This window comes from Schistocerca gregaria, chromosome 7, assembly GCF_023897955.1.
Source record: "Schistocerca gregaria isolate iqSchGreg1 chromosome 7, iqSchGreg1.2, whole genome shotgun sequence".
Lineage (NCBI taxonomy): Eukaryota > Metazoa > Arthropoda > Insecta > Orthoptera > Acrididae > Schistocerca > Schistocerca gregaria.
The window spans coordinates 301,960,352-301,980,949 of NC_064926.1; the positions used below are offsets into that span (position 1 = coordinate 301,960,352).

Genomic DNA, 20,598 nt, shown 5'->3' on the forward strand with positions numbered 1-20,598 from the left:
ATAATAAAGTGCCTGGCAGAGGGTTAAGCTAAGTACCTGCAGGCTGTCTCTACCATTCCACTCTTGAATGGCGTGCAGGGAAAAGCGAAGACTTAAATTTATCTATGCAAACCTTGATATCTTTTATTTTATCATGATGATCATTTATCTCTATGTAAGTGGGTGCCAACAGAATGTTTCCGCAATCGGAGGAGAAAACTGATGATTGAAATTTCATGTGAAGATCCCGTCGCAACAAAAAACACCTTTGTTTTAATGATTGAGACTCCAATTCACATCTGTGGCACTATCTCCCCTATTTCATGATGAAACAAAAAGAGCTGTTCTTCTTTGGACTTTTTCAATGTCATCTGTCAGTCCTACCTGATACGGATCCCACACCGCACAGCAATACTCCAGAATAGGGTGGACAAGCATGGTGTAAGCAGTCTCTTTATTAGACCTGTTGCACCTTCTATGTGCTCTGCCAATGAATTTCAGTCTTTGGTTTGCTCTACCCACAAGATTATTTATATGATTATTCCATTTTAGGTTATTTGTAATTGTAATCCCTTAGTATTTAGTAGAATTTACAGCCTTCAGATTTGTGTGACTTACCGCGTAATCAAAATGTAGCGGGATTTCTTTTGGTACTCGTGTGGATAACTCCACACTTTTCTTTATTCAGGGTCAATTGCCATTTTTTGCATCATACAGATATTTTATCTAAATCATTTTGCAAATCATTTTGGTCATCTGATGACTTTACAAGATGGTAAATTACAGCGTCATCTGCAACCAATTTTAGAGGGCTACTCAGATTGTCTCCTATGGCATTAATATAGATCAGAAACAATACAAGGACTATAACACTTCCTTGGGGAATGCTGGATACTACTTCTGTTTCACTCAATTGTTTTCTGTCTGTTACTACAAACTGTGACTTTTCTGATAGGAAATCACTAATAGTCACACAACTGAGGCAATATTCCATAGGCATGCAGTTTGGTTAGAATATGCTTGTGAGAAACTGTGTTGAAAGTTTTCTGGAAATCAACAAATATGGAATCAATTTGACATCACCTGTCGATAGCATTCATTACTTCATGAGTATAAAGAGCTAATTGTGTTTCACAAGAATGATATTTTCTGAATCTGTGCTGACTATTTGTCAAAAAATCAATTTTTCAAGGCAATTCATAAAGTTTGAACACATTATATGTTCCAAAACCCTGCTGCAAGTTGAAATTAGTGATATGGGCCTGTAATTGGATTACTCTTATTTCCCTTTATGGGTAGCATATTGGTATTTTTAATTTTCTTTTGGATTTATAGCTATTCCCTATTTCTTGATTTGTTTAACGGGAGTTTGTTGAAGAAAATTGTTCCAGAAAACAGAGAAACATTCTGATTCTAGACAAGGAAGCAAAGTTTATACAAAGTTATCTCTTAATTATTGTATTGCAGTTGAGTAAATCACACCTCAGTTGGAATTTCAGGTAGTAAAAGATAGCATTTTTCTCTTATCCTCCTAGTGGCTGTGATTTTCCTGTTTAATAGTCTGCACTTGACCCACTGTGGAGCCACATGTTTTGTCTGTGTGACAGTCTGTCTGTGATTGAAGAGCTACACTCTTCACTCACCAACAGGTAGGGCTGTCTTTTAATCTGTCCAGAAATATTTGATGTGGATTTATTACCTGTGTTGTGGATCATTATTATCCAGTTTCATCCTAGATAGCATTCTTAGATTCATCCAGTTAAATGTTCTCCTTTCTGAGCACTAACAATTTTGACAGGTGTGTTAAGTGTGAAAATTTGTCATTGTAGAGTAGATTATCAACCATTTCTCACTGAGTCCTATTGGGTATGGGTCCCACAAAATATTGCTTGAAAGTTTCATACTCTTGTTTGTAAATTGACTGCACTTTTCTATTATCATAACCACTGAACCTGCCTGTGCCACCTGCTTTACCTATGACTGAGCCTATTTCATCATTCCATTTTTATGCCTGCTAATTGCTAAACTCGGGTATTTGTCTGAGCTGATGGATTCCAGTTGTGACTTATTGATACTGTTGCAATAACATACTACTTTTCTGCATTTTGAGAGATGATAAATTTTACATATCTGTACATTTAAAGTAAGCTACCAGTCTTTGCACCACTTTCAGATCTTATAACAAAGCTGTCTCAATATTTGTGTAAATGTTGATAGATAGTTATATCATCTACAAAAGTCTGATGTTCTTGATAATATTGCCTACCAATTTATTGGTGTAGACTATAGTCTATATACATTGCAATGGGGCTCATCTGAAGTTAATTTTACTTCTTTGGATGACTCTCCATCCAAGATAAAATGCTGATGTATTACCTGCAAACAAGATATCCTCAGTAAAGTAAAAAAATTTCATTTGCTAGTAATACACTCCTGGAAATGGAAAAAAGAACACATTGACACCGGTGTGTCAGACCCACCATACTTGCTCCGGACACTGCGAGAGGGCTGTACAAGCAATGATCACACACACGGCACAGCGGACACACCAGGAACCGCGGTGTTGGCCGTTGAATGGCGCTAGCTGCGCAGCATTTGTGCACCGCCGCCGTCAGTGTCAGCCAGTTTGCCGTGGCATACGGAGCTCCATCGCAGTCTTTAACACTGGTAGCATGCCGCGACAGCGTGGACGTGAACCGTATGTGCAGTTGACGGACTTTGAGCGAGAGCGTATAGTGGGCATGCGGGAGGCCGGGTGGACGTACCACCGAATTGCTCAACACGTGGGGCGTGAGGTCTCCACAGTACATCGATGTTGTCGGCAGTGGTCGGCGGAAGGTGCACGTGCCTGTCGACCTGGGACCGGACCGCAGCGACGCACGGATGCACGCCAAGACCGTAGGATCCTACGCAGTGCCGTAGGGGACCGCTCCGCCACTTCCCAGCAAATTAGGGACACTGTTGCTCCTGGGGTATCGGCGAGGACCATTCGCAACCGTCTCCATGAAGCTGGGCTACGGTCCCGCACACCGTTAGGCCATCTTCCGCTCACACCCCAACATCGTGCAGCCCGCCTCCAGTGGTGTTGCGACAGGCGTGAATGGAGGGACGAATGGAGACGTGTCGTCTTCAGCGATGAGAGTCGCTTCTGCCTTGGTGCCAATGATGGTCGTATGCGTGTTTGGCGCCGTGCAGATGAGCGCCACAATCAGGACTGCATACGACCGAGGCACACAGGGCCAACACCCGGCATCATGGTGTGGGGAGCGATCTCCTACACTGGCCGTACACCTCTGGTGATCGTCGAGGGGACACTGAATAGTGCACGGTACATCCCAACCGTCATTGAACCCATCATTCTACCATTCCTAGACCGGCAAGGGAACTTGCTGTTCCAACAGGACAATGCACGTCCGCATGTATCCCGTGCCACCCAACGTGCTCTAGAAGGTGTAAGTCAACTACCCTGGCCAGCAAGATCTCCGGATCTGTCCCCCATTGAGCATGTTTGGGACTGGATGAAGTGTCATCTCACGCAGTCTGCACGTCCAGCACGAACGCTGGTCCAACTGAGGCGCCACGTGGAAATGTCATGGCAAGCCGTTCCACAGGACTACATCCAGCATCTCTACGATCGTCTCCATGGGAGAATAGCAGCCTGCATTGCTGCGAAAGGTGGATATACACTGTACTAGTGCCGACATTGTGCATTCTCTGTTGCCTGTGTCTATGTGCCTGTGGTTCTGTCAGTGTGATCATGTGATGTATCTGACCCCTGGAATGTGTCAATAAAGTTTCCCCTTCCTGGGACAATCAATTCACAGTGTTCTTATTTCAATTTCCAGGAGTGTATGATGGTATTTCCAATAAAACAAATTTTGGTGTTTTACTGACTGTAATGCTTTTTGAAAACCAACAAATACTGCATCCACTTAATTGCCTTGATGTTAAGTTGTCAAGATACTATGTGAGATAAGTGTGAGTTCAGTTTCAGATGACCCTTGTTTAACCATAATACAGCACAGATCCTTCAAACAGAAAATGTTTCCTATTATTGTTGTGCAGGTCCCATATGTCTACAAGAAGGGTAGCAGGAGTGATCAAAACAACTACTGTCCTACATCAGTGACATCCATTTGTTGCAGAAACCTAGAACATACCCATATTCTGAGTTCAAACATAGTGGTACACCTTGTGCAGAATGATGTTCTGTATTCCAACCAGCATAGGTTTAGAAAACAGTGGTGAGGTGAAACTGAACTTGCAGTTTACTCTAATGACATTCTTAAACTCGCAGATAAATGCTTCTGGAAAGCATTGGACTCTGTACTATGCATCACTTATAAATGAAAGTACATCATATCATAAGATACAATTTTTGTATTGAGTGAGTATTTCTTGTTAGGCAGAATGCAGCATATTATCTTGGATGGAAAGTCATCATAAGATGTAGACGTAACTTCAGGGATGCCTTAGAGTACTGCATTGAGACTGTTGCCATTCATGTTGTATAATGGCTTGGCAGACAGTGTTAATAGTAATTTCAGACTTTTTGCAGACAATGCAGTTATTTATAATGAAGTACTACCTGACAGGAACTGGACAAATATCCAATAATATCTTCATGAGCTTTCAAATTGGTGCCAAAACTGACAACTTGCTTTAAATGTACAGAAATGTATTGTACAGTTCACAAAACTGGAATTGGTCAAATCATACAGATGCCCGAGTATAACAACCTGTATAACAACCTGTAGGTACAGGAAATGGAGTCAACACATCTAGTAAGTCATGAGTAAACAAGGTTTGACAGAGAACTGGGAAAATTCCATCAGTCTATAAAACAGATTGCTTACAGAACACTGGTAAGACCCAAACTAACATATGGCACAAGTGTTGGATCCATACCAAATAGCAAAAACAGGGAATATTGAACATATACAAAGAAGGGCAACATGAATGTTGGCAGGTTTGTTTGAACATGGGAAAATGTCACAGAAATGCTGAGAAGCCCTCAGATGGCAGACGCCAGAAGAATGATGACAACTATACTGCAGAAACACACTTACAAAGTTTCAAGAAGCAGTGTTAAGGGAAGAATCTAGGAACAAACTATAGTTTCCTGTTTACTGCTTCTGTAGTGACTTTGAAGATAAGAACAGACTAATTACAGTGCATGCAGATGCACTAAAGTAGTCATTGTTTCCACATTCCGTACATGAATGTAATAAGAAGAAATGCTAATAAGTGGTACATGTACGTGTTACTTATTTTCATGTGTATATACTGGCTGTACTGATAATTAACTCCTGTTGAGTATTGGCTTATCCAACTGTCTGTTTATGAATTTACCAAATTTCTGAATGAAATTTTCCTTTACATACAAAAAAATTGAGTATGTTACTAGTGAGACATTGGGTGAGAAGCTGAATAGCAGGAACCTCATTTAGTTCAGTTACATGTATGTTCCATGGACCATAATTGCAGTCCCTCATTGTGATGTGGAAAGAATCAGTTTATAATTATAATACATTGTATCAGTAATTGTAAATATGTGTAATGTCTTCTACTTATCTAACTTTAAATATTATTGTAATAAAAAAACGTGCATTAAACTGATTTAGTGTATACCTAGAGAATTAACTTAATGTTCATAACTGAATGCACTGCATTTGGATAATTGTTCCTACTGTTAAAATTAATCATTTGAGACAAAGTTTCACTATATTTATTGCTTTTATGTTTTTAATTTTTCTCAGTTGTACACTAGAACACATACTATTTCTTGCATACTTTTAGGTTACCGGACCATGTTTCACTTGAGGAAGGTGCACTTCTTGAACCTTTCTCAGTGGGTGTACATGCGTGTCGCCGAGCTGGTGTTTGTCTTGGCTCAAACGTCCTTGTTCTTGGAGCTGGTCCAGTTGGTCTGCTGACCTTGCTTGCAGCGAAAGCTATGGGAGCAAGTAAAGTGATAATTACAGGTAATTACCCATATCATTAATGGCACATAAATATGAATGGTGACTGTCTCCTTCAATCCTCACAAAAAGAAGTGCAACAACACCAGGAACTGTTGGGTGAGTGGAATGGGGGGCGGGGGGGGGGGGGGGGGGGGGGGGGGAGAAGGAGAGAATGAAAAAGAAAAAGATTGTTGGAATTTCCTGCCATATTAAAACTGTGTGCCACATTGAGACTCTAAGTTTGGACCTCTGTCTTTTGTGGGCAAAGGCTCTCTTTATCTGAGCTACCCAAGTATGACCCACAACCAATAGGTAAAATGCTACTTTCACTGGTATCTCATCTCCTACCTTCCAAAGGGACTGGTGGAAGTAAGGCTTTGAGGACATGTTGTTAGTCATGTTTGGATAGCTCAGCTGGTAGAGCACTTGCCCTCAACAGGCAAAGGTACTGAGTTCAAGTCTCGGTCTCACACATAGTTTTAATCTGCCAGGAAGTTTCATATCAGCGCACACTCCATTACAGAGTGAAAATTTCATTCTAGAACAAAAGTTTTGGTTACATTTTACACATGGTAATCCTTCACACAAGATGGGGTATCCTGCCTGTTCCTAGCAGATCAGAAGCCAGTTTGCATGATAATTCTTAAACAGTGTTTGGTACCTTTCCATAAAAACGAAAGTGATTCACTGAGTTATTATGTGACAGTGGATGAAATCTGTGTTCAGTATTTCACACTAGAATTGAAACAACAGTCAAAACAGTGGTCAGCTCTTCACTTCCAAATGGGGTGAAGACAACATAATTGGTGAGGAAAGTCATGGCAATGGTACTTTGTAATGCAAATGAAATCCTGTTAACTGACTGTAAAATAGGTAAAACAGTAGCTCTGAAGTATTATTGAAATCTTACAATAAATATGGTTGCATAAATTTGGGAAAGACTTAGTTTGTAGAAGGAAAAAGCCATCAGAATAAATTTTCATCAGTAGTGGAGTATGTGCTGATTTGGACCTTTATGTCAGATTAAAACTGTGTGCTGGACTGGGACTTGAAACTAGGTGCTGTGCCTTTTGCAGGTTAGTTCTCTACTCACTGAGCTACCAAATATGATTGACAACCAGCCCTCACAGCTTTATTTCTGTCCATACCTCACCTCATATCTTCCAAAACTTCACAGAAGTTCTCCTGCATACGTTCTGGGACTATCACTCAGATGATAGAAGGTATATTGCAGAGACATAGTTTAGCTACTGTCTTGGGGATTATTTCTAGATGTACATATGCACTCTATAAGCCACAATGTATGGTGGAAGGTACTACTACTTCTACTACTACTACTACTACTACTACTATTATAGCCATTTCTGTTCGTGGGTTGGGTTGGGTTGGGTTGTTTGGGGAAGAAGACCAGACACTGAGGTCATCGGTTCCTGTTCTACTTGTGAATGTAGTAATGGAGTGATGGAAAAGTGACTATCTATATGCCTCCATATGAGCCCTAATTTCTTGTATCTTATCTTTGTGCTTGTTACATGAAATATATGTTGATGGCAGCAGAATCATTGTGCAGTCGGGTTGAAATGCCAATTCTCAAAATTTTCTCAATAGTGTTACTCAAAAAGAATGCTGCTTTCCCTTTAGGGATTCCCATTTGGGTTCCCAAACCATCTTCATAATACCTACTGGTAACTAATCTAGCAGTTCACCTTTGAATTGCTTTGATGTCTTCCTTTAATCTGACCTGGTGCAGATCCCAAACACTAGAGTAGAACTCAAGAATATGTCACACTAGCATCCTATATGCAGTCTCCTTTACAAATGAACCACACTGCCCCAAGATTCTCCCAATAAACTGAAGTAAAGCATTTACCTTTCCTATCACAATTGTAAGGTTATCCACAAGGGTAATGGAATGTAGTTGAATAAAGTCAGGTGATGCTGAGGGAATTAGATTAGGCAATGAGACACTTAAAGTAGTAAAGGAGTTTTGCTATTTGGAGAGCAAAAATAACTGATGATGGTCCAAGTAGAGAAGACATAAAATGTAGTCTGGCAATGACAAGGAAAGTGTTTTTGAAGAGGAGAAATTTGTTAACATCGAGTATAGATTTAAGCGTCAGGAAGTCGTTTCTGAAAGTATTTGTATGGAGTGTAGCCATGTATGGAAGTGAAACATGGACGATAAATAGTTTCGACAGGAAGAGAATAGAAGCTTTCAAAATGTGGTGCTACAGAAGAATGCTGAAGATTAGATGGATAGATCACATAACTAATGAGGAGGTATTGAATAGAATTGGGGAGAAGAGGAGTTTGTGGCACAACTTGATGAGAAGAAGGGACTGGTTGGTAGGACATGTTCTCAGGCATCAAGGGATCGAAAATTTAGCATTGGAGGGCAGTGTGGAAGGTAAAAATCATAGAGGGAGACCAAGAGATGAATACACTAAGCAGATTCAGAAGGATGTAGGTTGCAGTAGATACTGGGAGATGAAGAAGCTTGGACAGGATAGGGTAGCATGGAGAGCTGCATCAAACTAGTCTCAGGACTGAAGACCACAGCAACAACAACAACCACAATCATCACATGCTTGCTCTGTTTCATATTGCTTTGCAATGTTACACCCAAATGTTTAAATGACTTGACTGTGTTAAGCAGAACAATGCTAACGCTGTATCTATAAATTACGGTTTAGTTTTTCATACTGATCCACATTAACTTACATTCCCTGAATGAAGATTCCCTCTGCAGCAGAGTTTGTGCTGAAATGAAACTGTGTATCAGACTGGAGTATTTTTTTCAAACTAAGAAGCAATTGCAGTGTTAGAATAGTATTTTGGATGAACTGTATTAATGTTAAAGAAGAACATGTTGAAAATTAATTAAAAAAACGAAAAAACAGCATTTCTCATTTCCACTATCAGGTAGAGAAATATGTTGGCCATCCTTGCACAGCAATAGATGAAGTACTTTACAACCTGTTTACCACCAGAATTGAGACATTTGCCATATTATGGAATCAACAATTTGTCTTTGTGTCAGGCGTATGCCACATAGTGTGCGAACATTTGGCTGTATCTATTTGTCGCTAGGGAAACCTTTACCAATAACAAATTTCTTCATGTAGAAGGAAAATGGTCTGTGGGAGTGAGATCAATAATCAAACAACTGCCACTACAACTTGTACAGACAATATTTCTCTGATTCATGACAGTACTTACTCAGATAAAGGTCAGAGAACAACTCTTATACTGAGCATAACACACATACTATTCTGAATGGCCTGTCACAGTTTTCAAGTACTTCACAGTAGTGATCAGTGTCCTCTATTTCATCTGTGAATGGGAACCAGTGAACCGAACACCTTATATATCAGCAAGCACATCTATACATTCTGTTTGTATTTGGTCTGTGTACTGTGCTTGGTTTTTCAATTGAAGTGAGCAATCAAATCACAGTACTGGCGCAGAAATGACTTAGCTACATGCTTATGATTTCTGTTCTGGTGTTAGGTACTTCATCACAGAATCCCTGTAGTAATAATGTGGAACAAGGGTAGGATGCTGTTGGGAAATTGTAATAGTATAATGATACTTTTCCACTACAGACCTGCTTAAAGCTCCTAACTGATTGTGGTTGGCTCATTACTGTGTTCTTTTCTATTAATACTAGCTGAAAAACATGTGATTCACCATAATTCATTTTGCCAATTTTGTATTAGAAACAAAACTGGTTTGTTATATAATATTGAAAAAATTTGATTTACATGTATTCATGAAAACACCTTTGAAATTGCAGAACAGTTTTACAAAGAAATACGCATACTGTAGAAGTGCAGTTGCTTTGCATATCTTCAACATGATTTTGTAAACATCCTCATGGCATCTCCACCTCATAGCTCTGTAGATGGATACTTTTTTTTTTTTTTCACCAACAGCCATTTGCTCTTCACAGTTGAAAGCTGACAAAAGCACTGCCCAGTGTCAGGGATTTCCTAAAGGTGACTGGACTGTAGGAGTGACTTAATAGTAAAGAATAAATGTATTAAAACTTCATATCTTCATATATGATGCAGTATTTTTTTTTGTGCATTGCATTGTGTATGATATCATTGCTCCTGAACTATGTGTCACACAATGATATAATTTTGCAGGTGTATTTAGCAGCATATGTGGATACTGTCTGAAAAATGTATTGTGGATAGAGTCAGCATCACAGAAGCAATAAATTTAAGCATCATGCATGATGTGACAGTTTTTCACACCACATTGTTTATGACACCATATCTCTTGAACTGTGATAAGTAGTCAGATCTTACCCTCCCACCCGCAGTGATCATTGCCTGACAATAAGTGATATGTGTACCAAGGTTGGTTGAAATCAGTCCAGTGGTTTAGGAGGAGATGTGCAAAAATCACACACATTTTTAGATATGTACAATTTGAAAACTAGTAGAGAAATGTCTGCACAGTCTCTTGGCCATGATACCTTGTCCAAATACTAGACACAGCTAATGGGAAATTTAGATTGACAATAATGGTCAGAAAAGTAATCAGAGCTGCTGTTTTAAAACATTACAACAATGTTACTATGAATGAACAGGAATTGTCAACTGTCACATACAGAACCCACAGCATTTGTCTCTCATGCATGAATATTCATATTTTGCACTGCATGAACTACAAACTTTCAGTGGTGTTAAAATCTTCCTTCCTCCATAGCCCTATAAGATTGCTGCACGACGTGCAAAACTTGCACTATCATGCGTAAGCAATAGGTTATTCTGAGAAACCAAAAAAATTGGTCCTACATAGAATTACTAAGTGGGTCAAAGGTTTCTACCAAGTCACTCATCGACAAGCCTGTTGCAGTGGTAGGAGACAGTGAAACCTAAGACAGAGTTTTAAATTTTGCATTTAAGAAATGATTCAAACAGTAGGATTGTACAGACATACTATTGTTTGATTGTAGCACAGACTTCCGTATGGAGAATATTGGCATTAAGAAACAACTTCCAGAGTTGAAAATGAATGTCATGGGTGTGGAGGAATCACAATTCAGCTTTACGCTTTATGCATTAACCCCTCACTTAGCTTGCGTTTATCGTGAATCTCTCACCCATCACAAAGATTCAAGCAACTGCAGGAAACCACTGGTAAAAGAACAGATCCACAAAATTATACATCAGTATCATTAATGTTGGTTTGCTACAGAATTTTTGGCCCTCGTCTAAATTACAGTATGATAAACTTCTGTCCATAGATCAGTGTGGATTTAGGATGCATTGTTCATGCAAAACTCAGCTTGCCCTTCTCTCACATGACATCTTATGAACCACTGATGAGGGACAATATGGAGAGTCCATATTCTTAGATTTCTGGAAAGCATTTGACATAGTGCCATGCTGATGGCTGCAATTGAAAGCCTGGGCATACAGAAAATGTTATTGAACATGTGAGTGGCTCAAAGACATTTCAAACAATAAGATCCAGTTTATTGGCCTGGATGGTGAGTGTTCAATAGAGACACAAAGGTATGATGAGTGTTCATTGGAGACAAAGGCTTAATCAGGAAGGGCTTTGCCAGGATGACAGGGACAGTATCACACAGTAAAATGTTATGATAAAATGAGATAAGATCACTCCCTGATTAAGTCAAGTCACTTCAAATTGCTTCATTTGCAAGTGGAACAGGAAGGGAAGTGACTAATAGTGGAACAAGATACTGTCCATCACAATATGGTGGCTTTCGAAGTAGGTATGTAAGCGCAGACAGACATTACCCATATCCCACTCACTGAAGTATACATATACCTCTTTAATGTCTTTAGGATAAATTGCAAAAACGTTTCTTTTTTTTTAAGTTTGCACCTTGGAAACCACTTAAGTTTCTTATTTCTATGTTTTAGACATAGTTGCACACCGTCTGGAATTAGCTAAGAAATGTGGAGCAGATTACACGCTAGTCATTCCTAAGGGTGCTACAGTGGAACAAGTTGCAGAAAGAATCAGAGAGCTGCTTGAAACTGAACCACATATGACGATTGATTGCTGTGGTGTTGACTTCACAGCAAAGCTTGGACTACAGGTACTCAAATACATCTTGTTTAATGAGCAAAAAATTTGTTCTGAAGTAATAACATTCATCAGACTAACAGGATTATTAATTCTGAACAACAGGTTACACGCCCTGGAGGTGTTCATTGTGTAGTGGGCATGGGAGCTGATCAAGTTACTCTTCCAATGGTGAATGCAACATTCCGTGAAGTCGACATTCGCAATTGTTTCCGATATTGCAATGAGTAAGTACTACAAAAGTATCTAATATTTCAAAATTTTTTGATCAAGGTTACCGTACTGGCACACTGTAAATAAAAGTGAGAAGAAAAAGATATGGGTGGCTGTAAATATAAAATTTCTCAAAGTGCCTCATAAGTACTGTTATGGCTCAAGCTAATGGTAGCTAGCTTTAATATGGATTACCTCATTTGATTTCCAAAAATATGTTTCCCTAACAAAGGTTTTTTATTTGCTAGTATTGAACAGAATATTTTTATATGTACTCTAAACTGAAGTCATAGTTTCATCATTAACTATTAACTGATGGCAATTTTTTGTAAGTTCACCTAAATATCAAGTTTTACTCCCATTTTTGAAGCCCTTGTACAAACTTCCAACCACAAAAATTAATCAGTTTATTCTACCAAGTGCTGCAATTTGTTCTGCTCCATGTATAAGAGAGAACAATTTGTCAACATGAATAAAGAATTTTTTGAGTTAAATTTATTTTTTTAGTTACTTAAATGCTTAGTTTGGCTATAATGCTAATGAATTTCTATGCTTTAGTAACGACAACAGTACCAACTAAAAAAAAATTAACACACACTGGCGTGCAAAATTTATGGACAAAAGTAACTTCCACATGGTCACAGTCAAGTAACAGAGCTTGATGATGCTTAGACCATGCATTGAAAGAAGTGCTTCAGTATAATACTGAAGGTAATTGAAAGAAAAATGCAACAAAACAAACAGAAATGACACTTTTATTCAAATAACACTGTGATCAGTGTGATTCATGATTGTTTTTTGGTCATTACCAACAGTGGGACATGGTTTTTAATATTGTGTGTGATCATCATGGATGCCAATACATGTTCTTCCATGTGCTCCCAACTGGCCACCAGGTTGGAAAGGAGTTCTTCTGGTAGGGCATTCCATTCCCACTAGCACAGTTGATAACTGCTGGATGGTCATTGGTGCATGTGGATGTGCTGCAGTATGTCTCTCAAACATCTCCTACACACATTCAAAGAAACTGAATTTGGTGAAACGAACAGGCCAATCAACTTGCATAATATCCTCTCACTCCAATGCCACTTCCTCCTGGGCAGTTTAATGTGGTCATGCAGTGTCATTCATAAAAATAAAGTCAGTGTTGAATGCATCCTTGAAAAGATGTATATGTGGAAGGGGTAGAGTGTCATGATAATGTTGACTGGTGAGTGTACCATATTCAAAGATTTGGAGGTCATTAGACCCATACAATATTATGATTCCCCACACCATAACACATGGAGCACCAAAATGATGATGTTCGACAATGCCAGATACATTCTCATAAAGTGTCAGGTGGGAGGTGGGAACATGTAATGCAGTTATGAACATTGTTGAACAAGATTGGTTAAGTGGTCCAGCTGTTATGGTGTGGGGAGGTATTTGTTTGTGATCCCAAAGTGTTGGAACATGGTACACTCAGCAGTCAGTGTTATCGTGACACTGTACTCTTTCCCCATGTGCATCTTTTCAGGGATGCATTCACCCTTGATTTCATATTTATGGATGACAATGTACAATCACATTGAACAATGCATGTGGAGGAGCTGTAGGAACAAGAGGGTATTTGGTAAATGAACTGATCTGCCTGTTCCCCTGACTTAAATCCCATTGAGCACATGTGAGATGCATTGGTGCACATGGACATGATTTAATAGGTCTCTGTAAAGACCACAGGGTAGTTTTCAACTGTGCTGGAGGTGGATTGGAACATCCTGCCACAAAAACTCATCACCCACATTGCGGTCAGCATGGGAGCATGCTGCAGAGTATTCAGTGTCATCTGTGGTGACCACACTCTTCGTTAAGAACCATGTAGCATCATATGTAATGTCCAGAGAATCATCTTCAATTGCAGTGACTTCAGTGTAATTATTTTGTCTTTGAATAAGTGTCATTTCTGTCATCACCTTTGTGTATTTCTTTCAGGTACCTTCTGTACTATACAGCAGCACTTCCTTCAATGTATGGTGCAATTATCATTGAGCTATGTTACTTGGTAGTGACACATCACACGAAAGCTACTTTCATCCTTACGTTTTGCATACCAGTATAGTTCTGACATAATACAAGGGATAGTCATAAAGCTCTATTTATCTACTCAAAAAATTAAATGTAATTGATGCTGAAGAGAATGTTATTGACCAATTCTGTGAAGATTTGGAACAATTACTGCTGCTGACACAAAAAAATTGTGTCCTGTTCATAGGTGGAGATGGGAACTTTACAGTGTAAGTTCAAACAGTAGAAGATGTAACAGGATAATTTTGTTTTAGTACAGTATATGAAGCAGGACAGAGACACCCAGAAATCTGCCAAGACAGTTTGGTGGTTATTATTACCATACTGTTCCAGCTAAACAAATGACTCCTATACACCTCAAGTTCACCAGACAGCCAATACTGAAGTCAAATTGATTACACACATTGTAATCAGAAGTGGAAGAATACTATTCAGTCAACTGAAACAAGACCTGGACCTGATTGTGGATCAGATGATCGGCTTTTAATTGCAAAATTCTGGCTGAAAATAAGAAAACTGACCAAAGCTCTTCTATCTTGCAGATAGAAGAATACCTTCTGATTATGCAGTAGGAGCCAAGAACAGATTTAATGCATTAGAGTTAGAAGACAAAAGCTGTGGACAGAAGTAGATGGCACTGTCAATGAGGCAGTAGGAAAACACATTACCAAGAAGAAATATAGTAAGAAGGCCAGATGACAATCAGCTGAGGCACTGAAAATTGCTGAAGAATGAAAGGAGACAGATCAGCAATGTTTAAGTTAAATGCAGAGTTTTGAAAATTGGCTATAAGAGATAAGAATATCTTCTTAAATGAATAGTGCAAAGAAGTTGAAGAAAATAGCTGGATGGAGAAAACTGGGGATCTTTACAAGAAAATTCAGGACATAAAAGAAAATCCCAAGTGAAAATTGGGATGATAAAAGATGGAAATGATAAAGATTCAACAGAAGCAGAGTACATTAAAGAACATTGGGAAGAATATTGTAATGACTGAATCATGAAAGGTTGCCAGAAAAAGAGAAATATGACTTAAGTATGAATATTAGCAGTAAGCTTTGTAACTTACATAGAGTTGTACAGTGCAAATTGTTTTCCTTAGTCTTTTAAGAGTTCAAAAACATTGAGCAACTGCTGACTCCATGCCCACTGATTGTGAACTGGAGATAAGAAGTGATTCTGTCAAGTCCTATTTGTAAGTAAACAATGCCAAACAAGGCAGAGTCCAAGAAGAGTTTTCCAGTGAACGATTGTAGCCATGGAAACCCACAGCAGATACTATGTAAGTGAGCATTAAACTCAAATACTTTTGTGCACTGAGAAGGAATTGCAAAAGCTTGCCTATACTTACCTCTGGGATAGAGTTATAGGTTTCCATTGTACATTAGTGTACAAGTATCTATGTCTGTATGCCACTTGTATTATTATCGATACTTGAACCTAATGGTTCAGTTAATGCAATACTATCTGGCAATTTCATAGTTTGTAGTCTGTAACACCACACACTACTATGTACCTGAATCTTAATAAAGCTATAGGCAAGGGTGGCCAGTTGTTCTGACAAATTAGTTTTAAGACTCTTCTATGTTTTTACACTTATTGAAGTTATAAACTAGTATCTGTGCTGTTCTGCATGTTCACTGCAATCATATGAACAGGGAATAGAAAGCAGACCAGTAAGCCAACACAGAGTCTCATTTTATTTATCACCATCATAACTAATTCAGCTTAAAATCTAAGTCTTTCTGTACCATTTCAAACCACAGAGACTTGAAAAATCTCAGCATGACCCCATCACCTTTCACTGTTGTATGCAGCTGCTCATGTAAAGGCTGATCTCAAAATCCCATGTCACCTCTGATATGAGAGTGAGCTTCTAAAGTATGTATGTCGTGACCCACTGCAGGTTGTGACAATATGGAGATCTATATAAGAAAGAACTACATAATGATGATGATGGAATTAATCTGATTTTAGAACCACAGCCAGATATTTTAGAGAGTGAAGTCAAATGGACCCTAGAAAATATTGATAAAAACAAGGCAAGAGGACTTGATGGAATTCCAGCAGAGCTGTTCAACATTATTGGAAAGAGTGCAGTGAAAGTGTTGCATTCAATGTGTCAGAAAATATGGAGAACCCAGCAGTGGCCAAAAGACTTCAAAAGCCCAATGTTCATTGTGATTCCAAAACAGGAACTTCCAAAGACTTCAAATTGCTAAACAATCACACTTATCTCAAGTGCTAGCAAGGTCATGCTTAAAATCTTACAAAATTGACTTCAGCAGTATATAGACAGAACAAGCTGTATGTCATACAGGAAGAGAAATCAGAGATCCTTTTGCCTACATCCAATGAATTGTGGAGAATGCAAGAGAATTCCAGAAAGATGTTGTCTCTGCTATATTGATCATAGTAAATACTTTGACAGGATCAACCACAATAAATTATGGGAAGTATTAAAAAACATGGTAGTGCCAGATCACCTGATTTACCTCATACAGGATCTATATTCAGATGGGTTAAGATTCAGAAAAGAGTGAAGGAAGGCACCATATTGTCACCTAATTTATTCTGTCTGTGCTCAGAGCACAATATGAGGAGGAATGCTAGGTTAGCTGAAGAAGAAACTGGAATTAAGATAGCTGGGATAAATACTCCGACGGAAAAAATCACAACACCAAAAAATAATTAATGTAGAGTAATAAATTTGCAGGAATAATTTTTTTAGGAAGCATGTTTAAGTGATTAACATTACAAGATCACAGATTAATGTAAGCATGAGGTAAGACATTGCAAACGTGAAATTCTTATACATTAATAACCACTGTAACTACCAGAGTGTTAGATGCAAGCATGCATTGTGTTGTACAGTTGCTAGATGTCAGTTGGTGAGATGGAGCTCCATGTCTGTTGAACTTGGTCAGTCAATACATGGATGGTTAATGCTGTTTGTGGATGACTCTGGAGTCATTGTCCGATGATGTCCCACATGTGCTCGATTGGAGACAGATCTGGAGATCAACCAGGCCAAGGCAACATGTCGACAACCTATAGAACCTGCTGTTTTACAGCAGTGGTATATGGGTGAGTGTTACCCTGTTGGGAAAAGACCCCTTGGAATGCTGTTCATGAATGGCAGCACAACAGATTGAATCACCAGACTTATGTCCAATTTTGCAGTCTTGGCATGTGGAATAACCAAGAGAGTGCTCCTGTTATACAAAATCACACCCCAGACCGCAACTCCAAGTGTAGGTCCAGTTTGTCTAGCATGCAGAAATGTTGGTTGCAACCCTTCAACTGGCCTCCTTTTAACCAACACACAGCCACCACTGGCACAGAGACAGATCCAGCTTTCATCAGGAAACAAAACAGATCTCCACCCTGCCCTCCAGTGAGTTCTTGCTTGACACCACTGAAGTTGCAAAGGGCTATGGATTGAGAGAAGTGGAATGCGTGTACAGGGCGACTAACTCAAAGCTGTCAAAGTAATCCTTGTACAGGGTGACTAGCTCAGTACAGTCATTCAATTAAGTGATTTGTAATAGTATGTTGTGTCACTATAGTGACAACTGCCATTCAAATTGCTGCTGCAGATGCTGTATCACAAGCAAGAGTCATATGTCAAACACGATTGTCTCCTCTCTTAGTAGTGTAACATGGCTGTCTGGAGCCTGACTATCTTGTAATTGTAAATTCTCATGGCCACCACTGCCAGCAATCGTGTACAGTGCCTATATTCCTGCCAAATCTTTCTGCAGAAGGAACATCCAGCTTCTTGTAGCCGTCTTACACAACCTCGTTCGAACTCATTGATGTGTTGATAATGGCGTCTTTGTTGCTTTAAATGCTTTCCTGGCTAACATCAACTCACAAAGTCCAGTTTCTAAGGTAGCTAATGTTCATGATTGTTATAACATTTATTTAAATAAACCTGGTTTGCATCTTCATAATGGCACTACGAGCACCACTCTCATGCGATTGATGTAGAAACAAACCTATTAACGTTTGTTTATGTTGTGCAACTCCTCCTTGGTGCTGCAATTTTTTTCCATCAGTGTGTAAATAACCTTAGTTACGTGGATGATACAGTAGCGATGGCAGAAAATGAAAGGGTTGTAGATCCCCATGCTGAGGGTGAAATAAGAAAGCAAATGGCTGGTCCGATGGTGAATATCAAGAAAATGAAAATTACCGCAACTACACTTATCACTTCATGGCATTAAAGAGGAGAAAAAATGGCGGTAGCTTATTTGTTCAATTATCTCTGCTCCCAAATTTCTACTGCTGAAGGTGACTGCAACCAAGAAATCAAGTGAACTTATTAATTTGCCAAAAAGTAATGTGCAACCTAGACAATGTTTTGTGAAGTAAATACATAACTTTTAACAACACAGATCTGTATTGTAAGGGTATTGTCATTCCAGATGTGATGTATCAATGAAGTCTAGGATCATAAGAAAGGCTCAACAGTGTGCAATAGACACCTTTGTTTTGTAGTGTTGAAAGTAACTCCTCAGAGTTCCGTGGACCACAAAAAGAAGAAATAGGTCAGTATTACAGCAAATAAAATCAGATTTCTCCTTGGGAGGTCTGTTACTGAAAGAAAAAAATTAACTGCTTTCATTGGGCACATTATGATAAGATATGATTTGCTGGGAAAGATGTTAATGATGGGGAAGATCGAAGGCACAAGGTGAAGAGAGAGGGCAGCAAAGGAAAGGATGGGTGGATGGCATCACAGAAGTAGAGGATTCCAACCTGGGAAGTCTCCAGGAGAAAGTGCAGCACAGTAGGAATTGCCATGATTTGGTTCATGGGGTCACAGAGAGTCAGAAGAGAGGGGAGTGGGAGGCACATGTCTAGGAAATCTCAATACCATACAACCAGGACTGTGGAAACCTACCTACAAATAGTATTAACCTTATTTATTCCAGGTGGTAACTGAAATTGTGTGTCCTCTCATAATTTTACCCCAAAAATTAATTCCCTATTGATTAATTATCTGAATGTTTTTTTCTTTTTGCTATTTTCAGCTACCCATTGGCCTTGGAACTCGTTGCTTCTGGTAAAGCAAATGTGAAGCCACTCATTACTCACAACTTTACATTGGAGCAAACTCCACAAGCTTTTGAGACTGCAATATCTGGCAGTGGAAATCCAATCAAAATAGTTATTCACTGCAATAAACAAGGATAAGAAAAGGCGTTTACACTGAAACCTGTATTAATTGTTATTATTTTTGCATATTGTTCAATGATTAATAAAATTTTATTTTTATTGACTTGTGTTCTTTTAAATTTTGTTTCATCATAAATTTAAAAAAATACACAAATCCCTATTTTCATCCCAAGTCTTGTAAAATGATGACATACTTCAGTATGAATATGGAATATGTCAGAGCTAGCACCAGACCAAGTGATGGACTGACTGTTTTACCAATTATTTTGGAAGTAAAAGTCAGAGAGAATGATGAGAATGAGTACAATCATTTTAAAAGTTTCTTGGTGGCCTGCTATGGAATTGTAAGTCTTCAGATATGTTGCCCATGTTTTGAAACAAATGAAGTAGGCCTAACATTTAAATAGGTTTCTCTGTTGTTCTGAGCAACCAGATGTAAGTAATTTCTTTAGATTTTGACTAGGCTTTCATATGTAGCAGGTATTATCTTTTCCCATCTGTTACATTAGTTATCAGTTTATATGTCATTCTTAAACGTAGTTGCATTGTATTGTATTTTATTTTATTGTTTGGTCCTGTTGTCTACACAGCAGCTTTTGCATAAGACATTGGACACTGTAAGTATACAGCTGAAAGTCATTTCTAGACATACTTATTTAATATACTTATATGGATATCCATATAAGTATATAGTTATGGCAATACCAGCCATGACCTTCTTCTTCTGTGAATGCACACATATTCCCTGAACTCTTACGGGACTTGGTAAGAATGTCTTCCACAAGTAATGAGTGTGTTGGAGTGGGACACTATGAATGTAGTGTGTGGAAATACAAGGTGAGAATTTGGGTCTCGTGGGAGGCATGCGTGAGATAGTCTCTGCAGTCGCACTATCCTCTGTGCCCTCAGTGGCTTAGATGAATAGAGTGTCTGCCATGTAAGGAGGAGATCCTGGGTTCGAGTTCCGGTCGGGGCACACATTTTCACCTGTCCCCGTTGACATATATCAATGCCTGCAGCTGGATGTATTCATATAATTCTAGTTTCATACTTATTTAAGGCTGCAATAATTTACTTTATACATAAGTATTATATAAAACCTTTGAACATTTAAATATTC

The 20,598-nt window shown here is 38.8% G+C and overlaps 1 protein-coding gene across 1 annotated transcript in view; it reads left to right on the forward strand.

The window, feature by feature from the left end:
* Positions 1–19,581, forward strand: part of LOC126281399 (sorbitol dehydrogenase-like) — a 70,856-nt gene extending 51,275 nt beyond the window's left edge. Inside the window, exons 5-8 of the mRNA XM_049980332.1 lie at positions 5,779–5,963; positions 11,849–12,027; positions 12,120–12,241; positions 19,334–19,581. Of these exons, the coding sequence (XP_049836289.1) occupies positions 5,779–5,963; positions 11,849–12,027; positions 12,120–12,241; positions 19,334–19,496 (649 nt within the window). The 3' untranslated portion in view covers positions 19,497–19,581. The remainder of the gene's footprint in view (positions 1–5,778; positions 5,964–11,848; positions 12,028–12,119; positions 12,242–19,333) is intronic.
* The last annotated feature ends 1,017 nt before the right edge of the window (positions 19,582–20,598 follow it).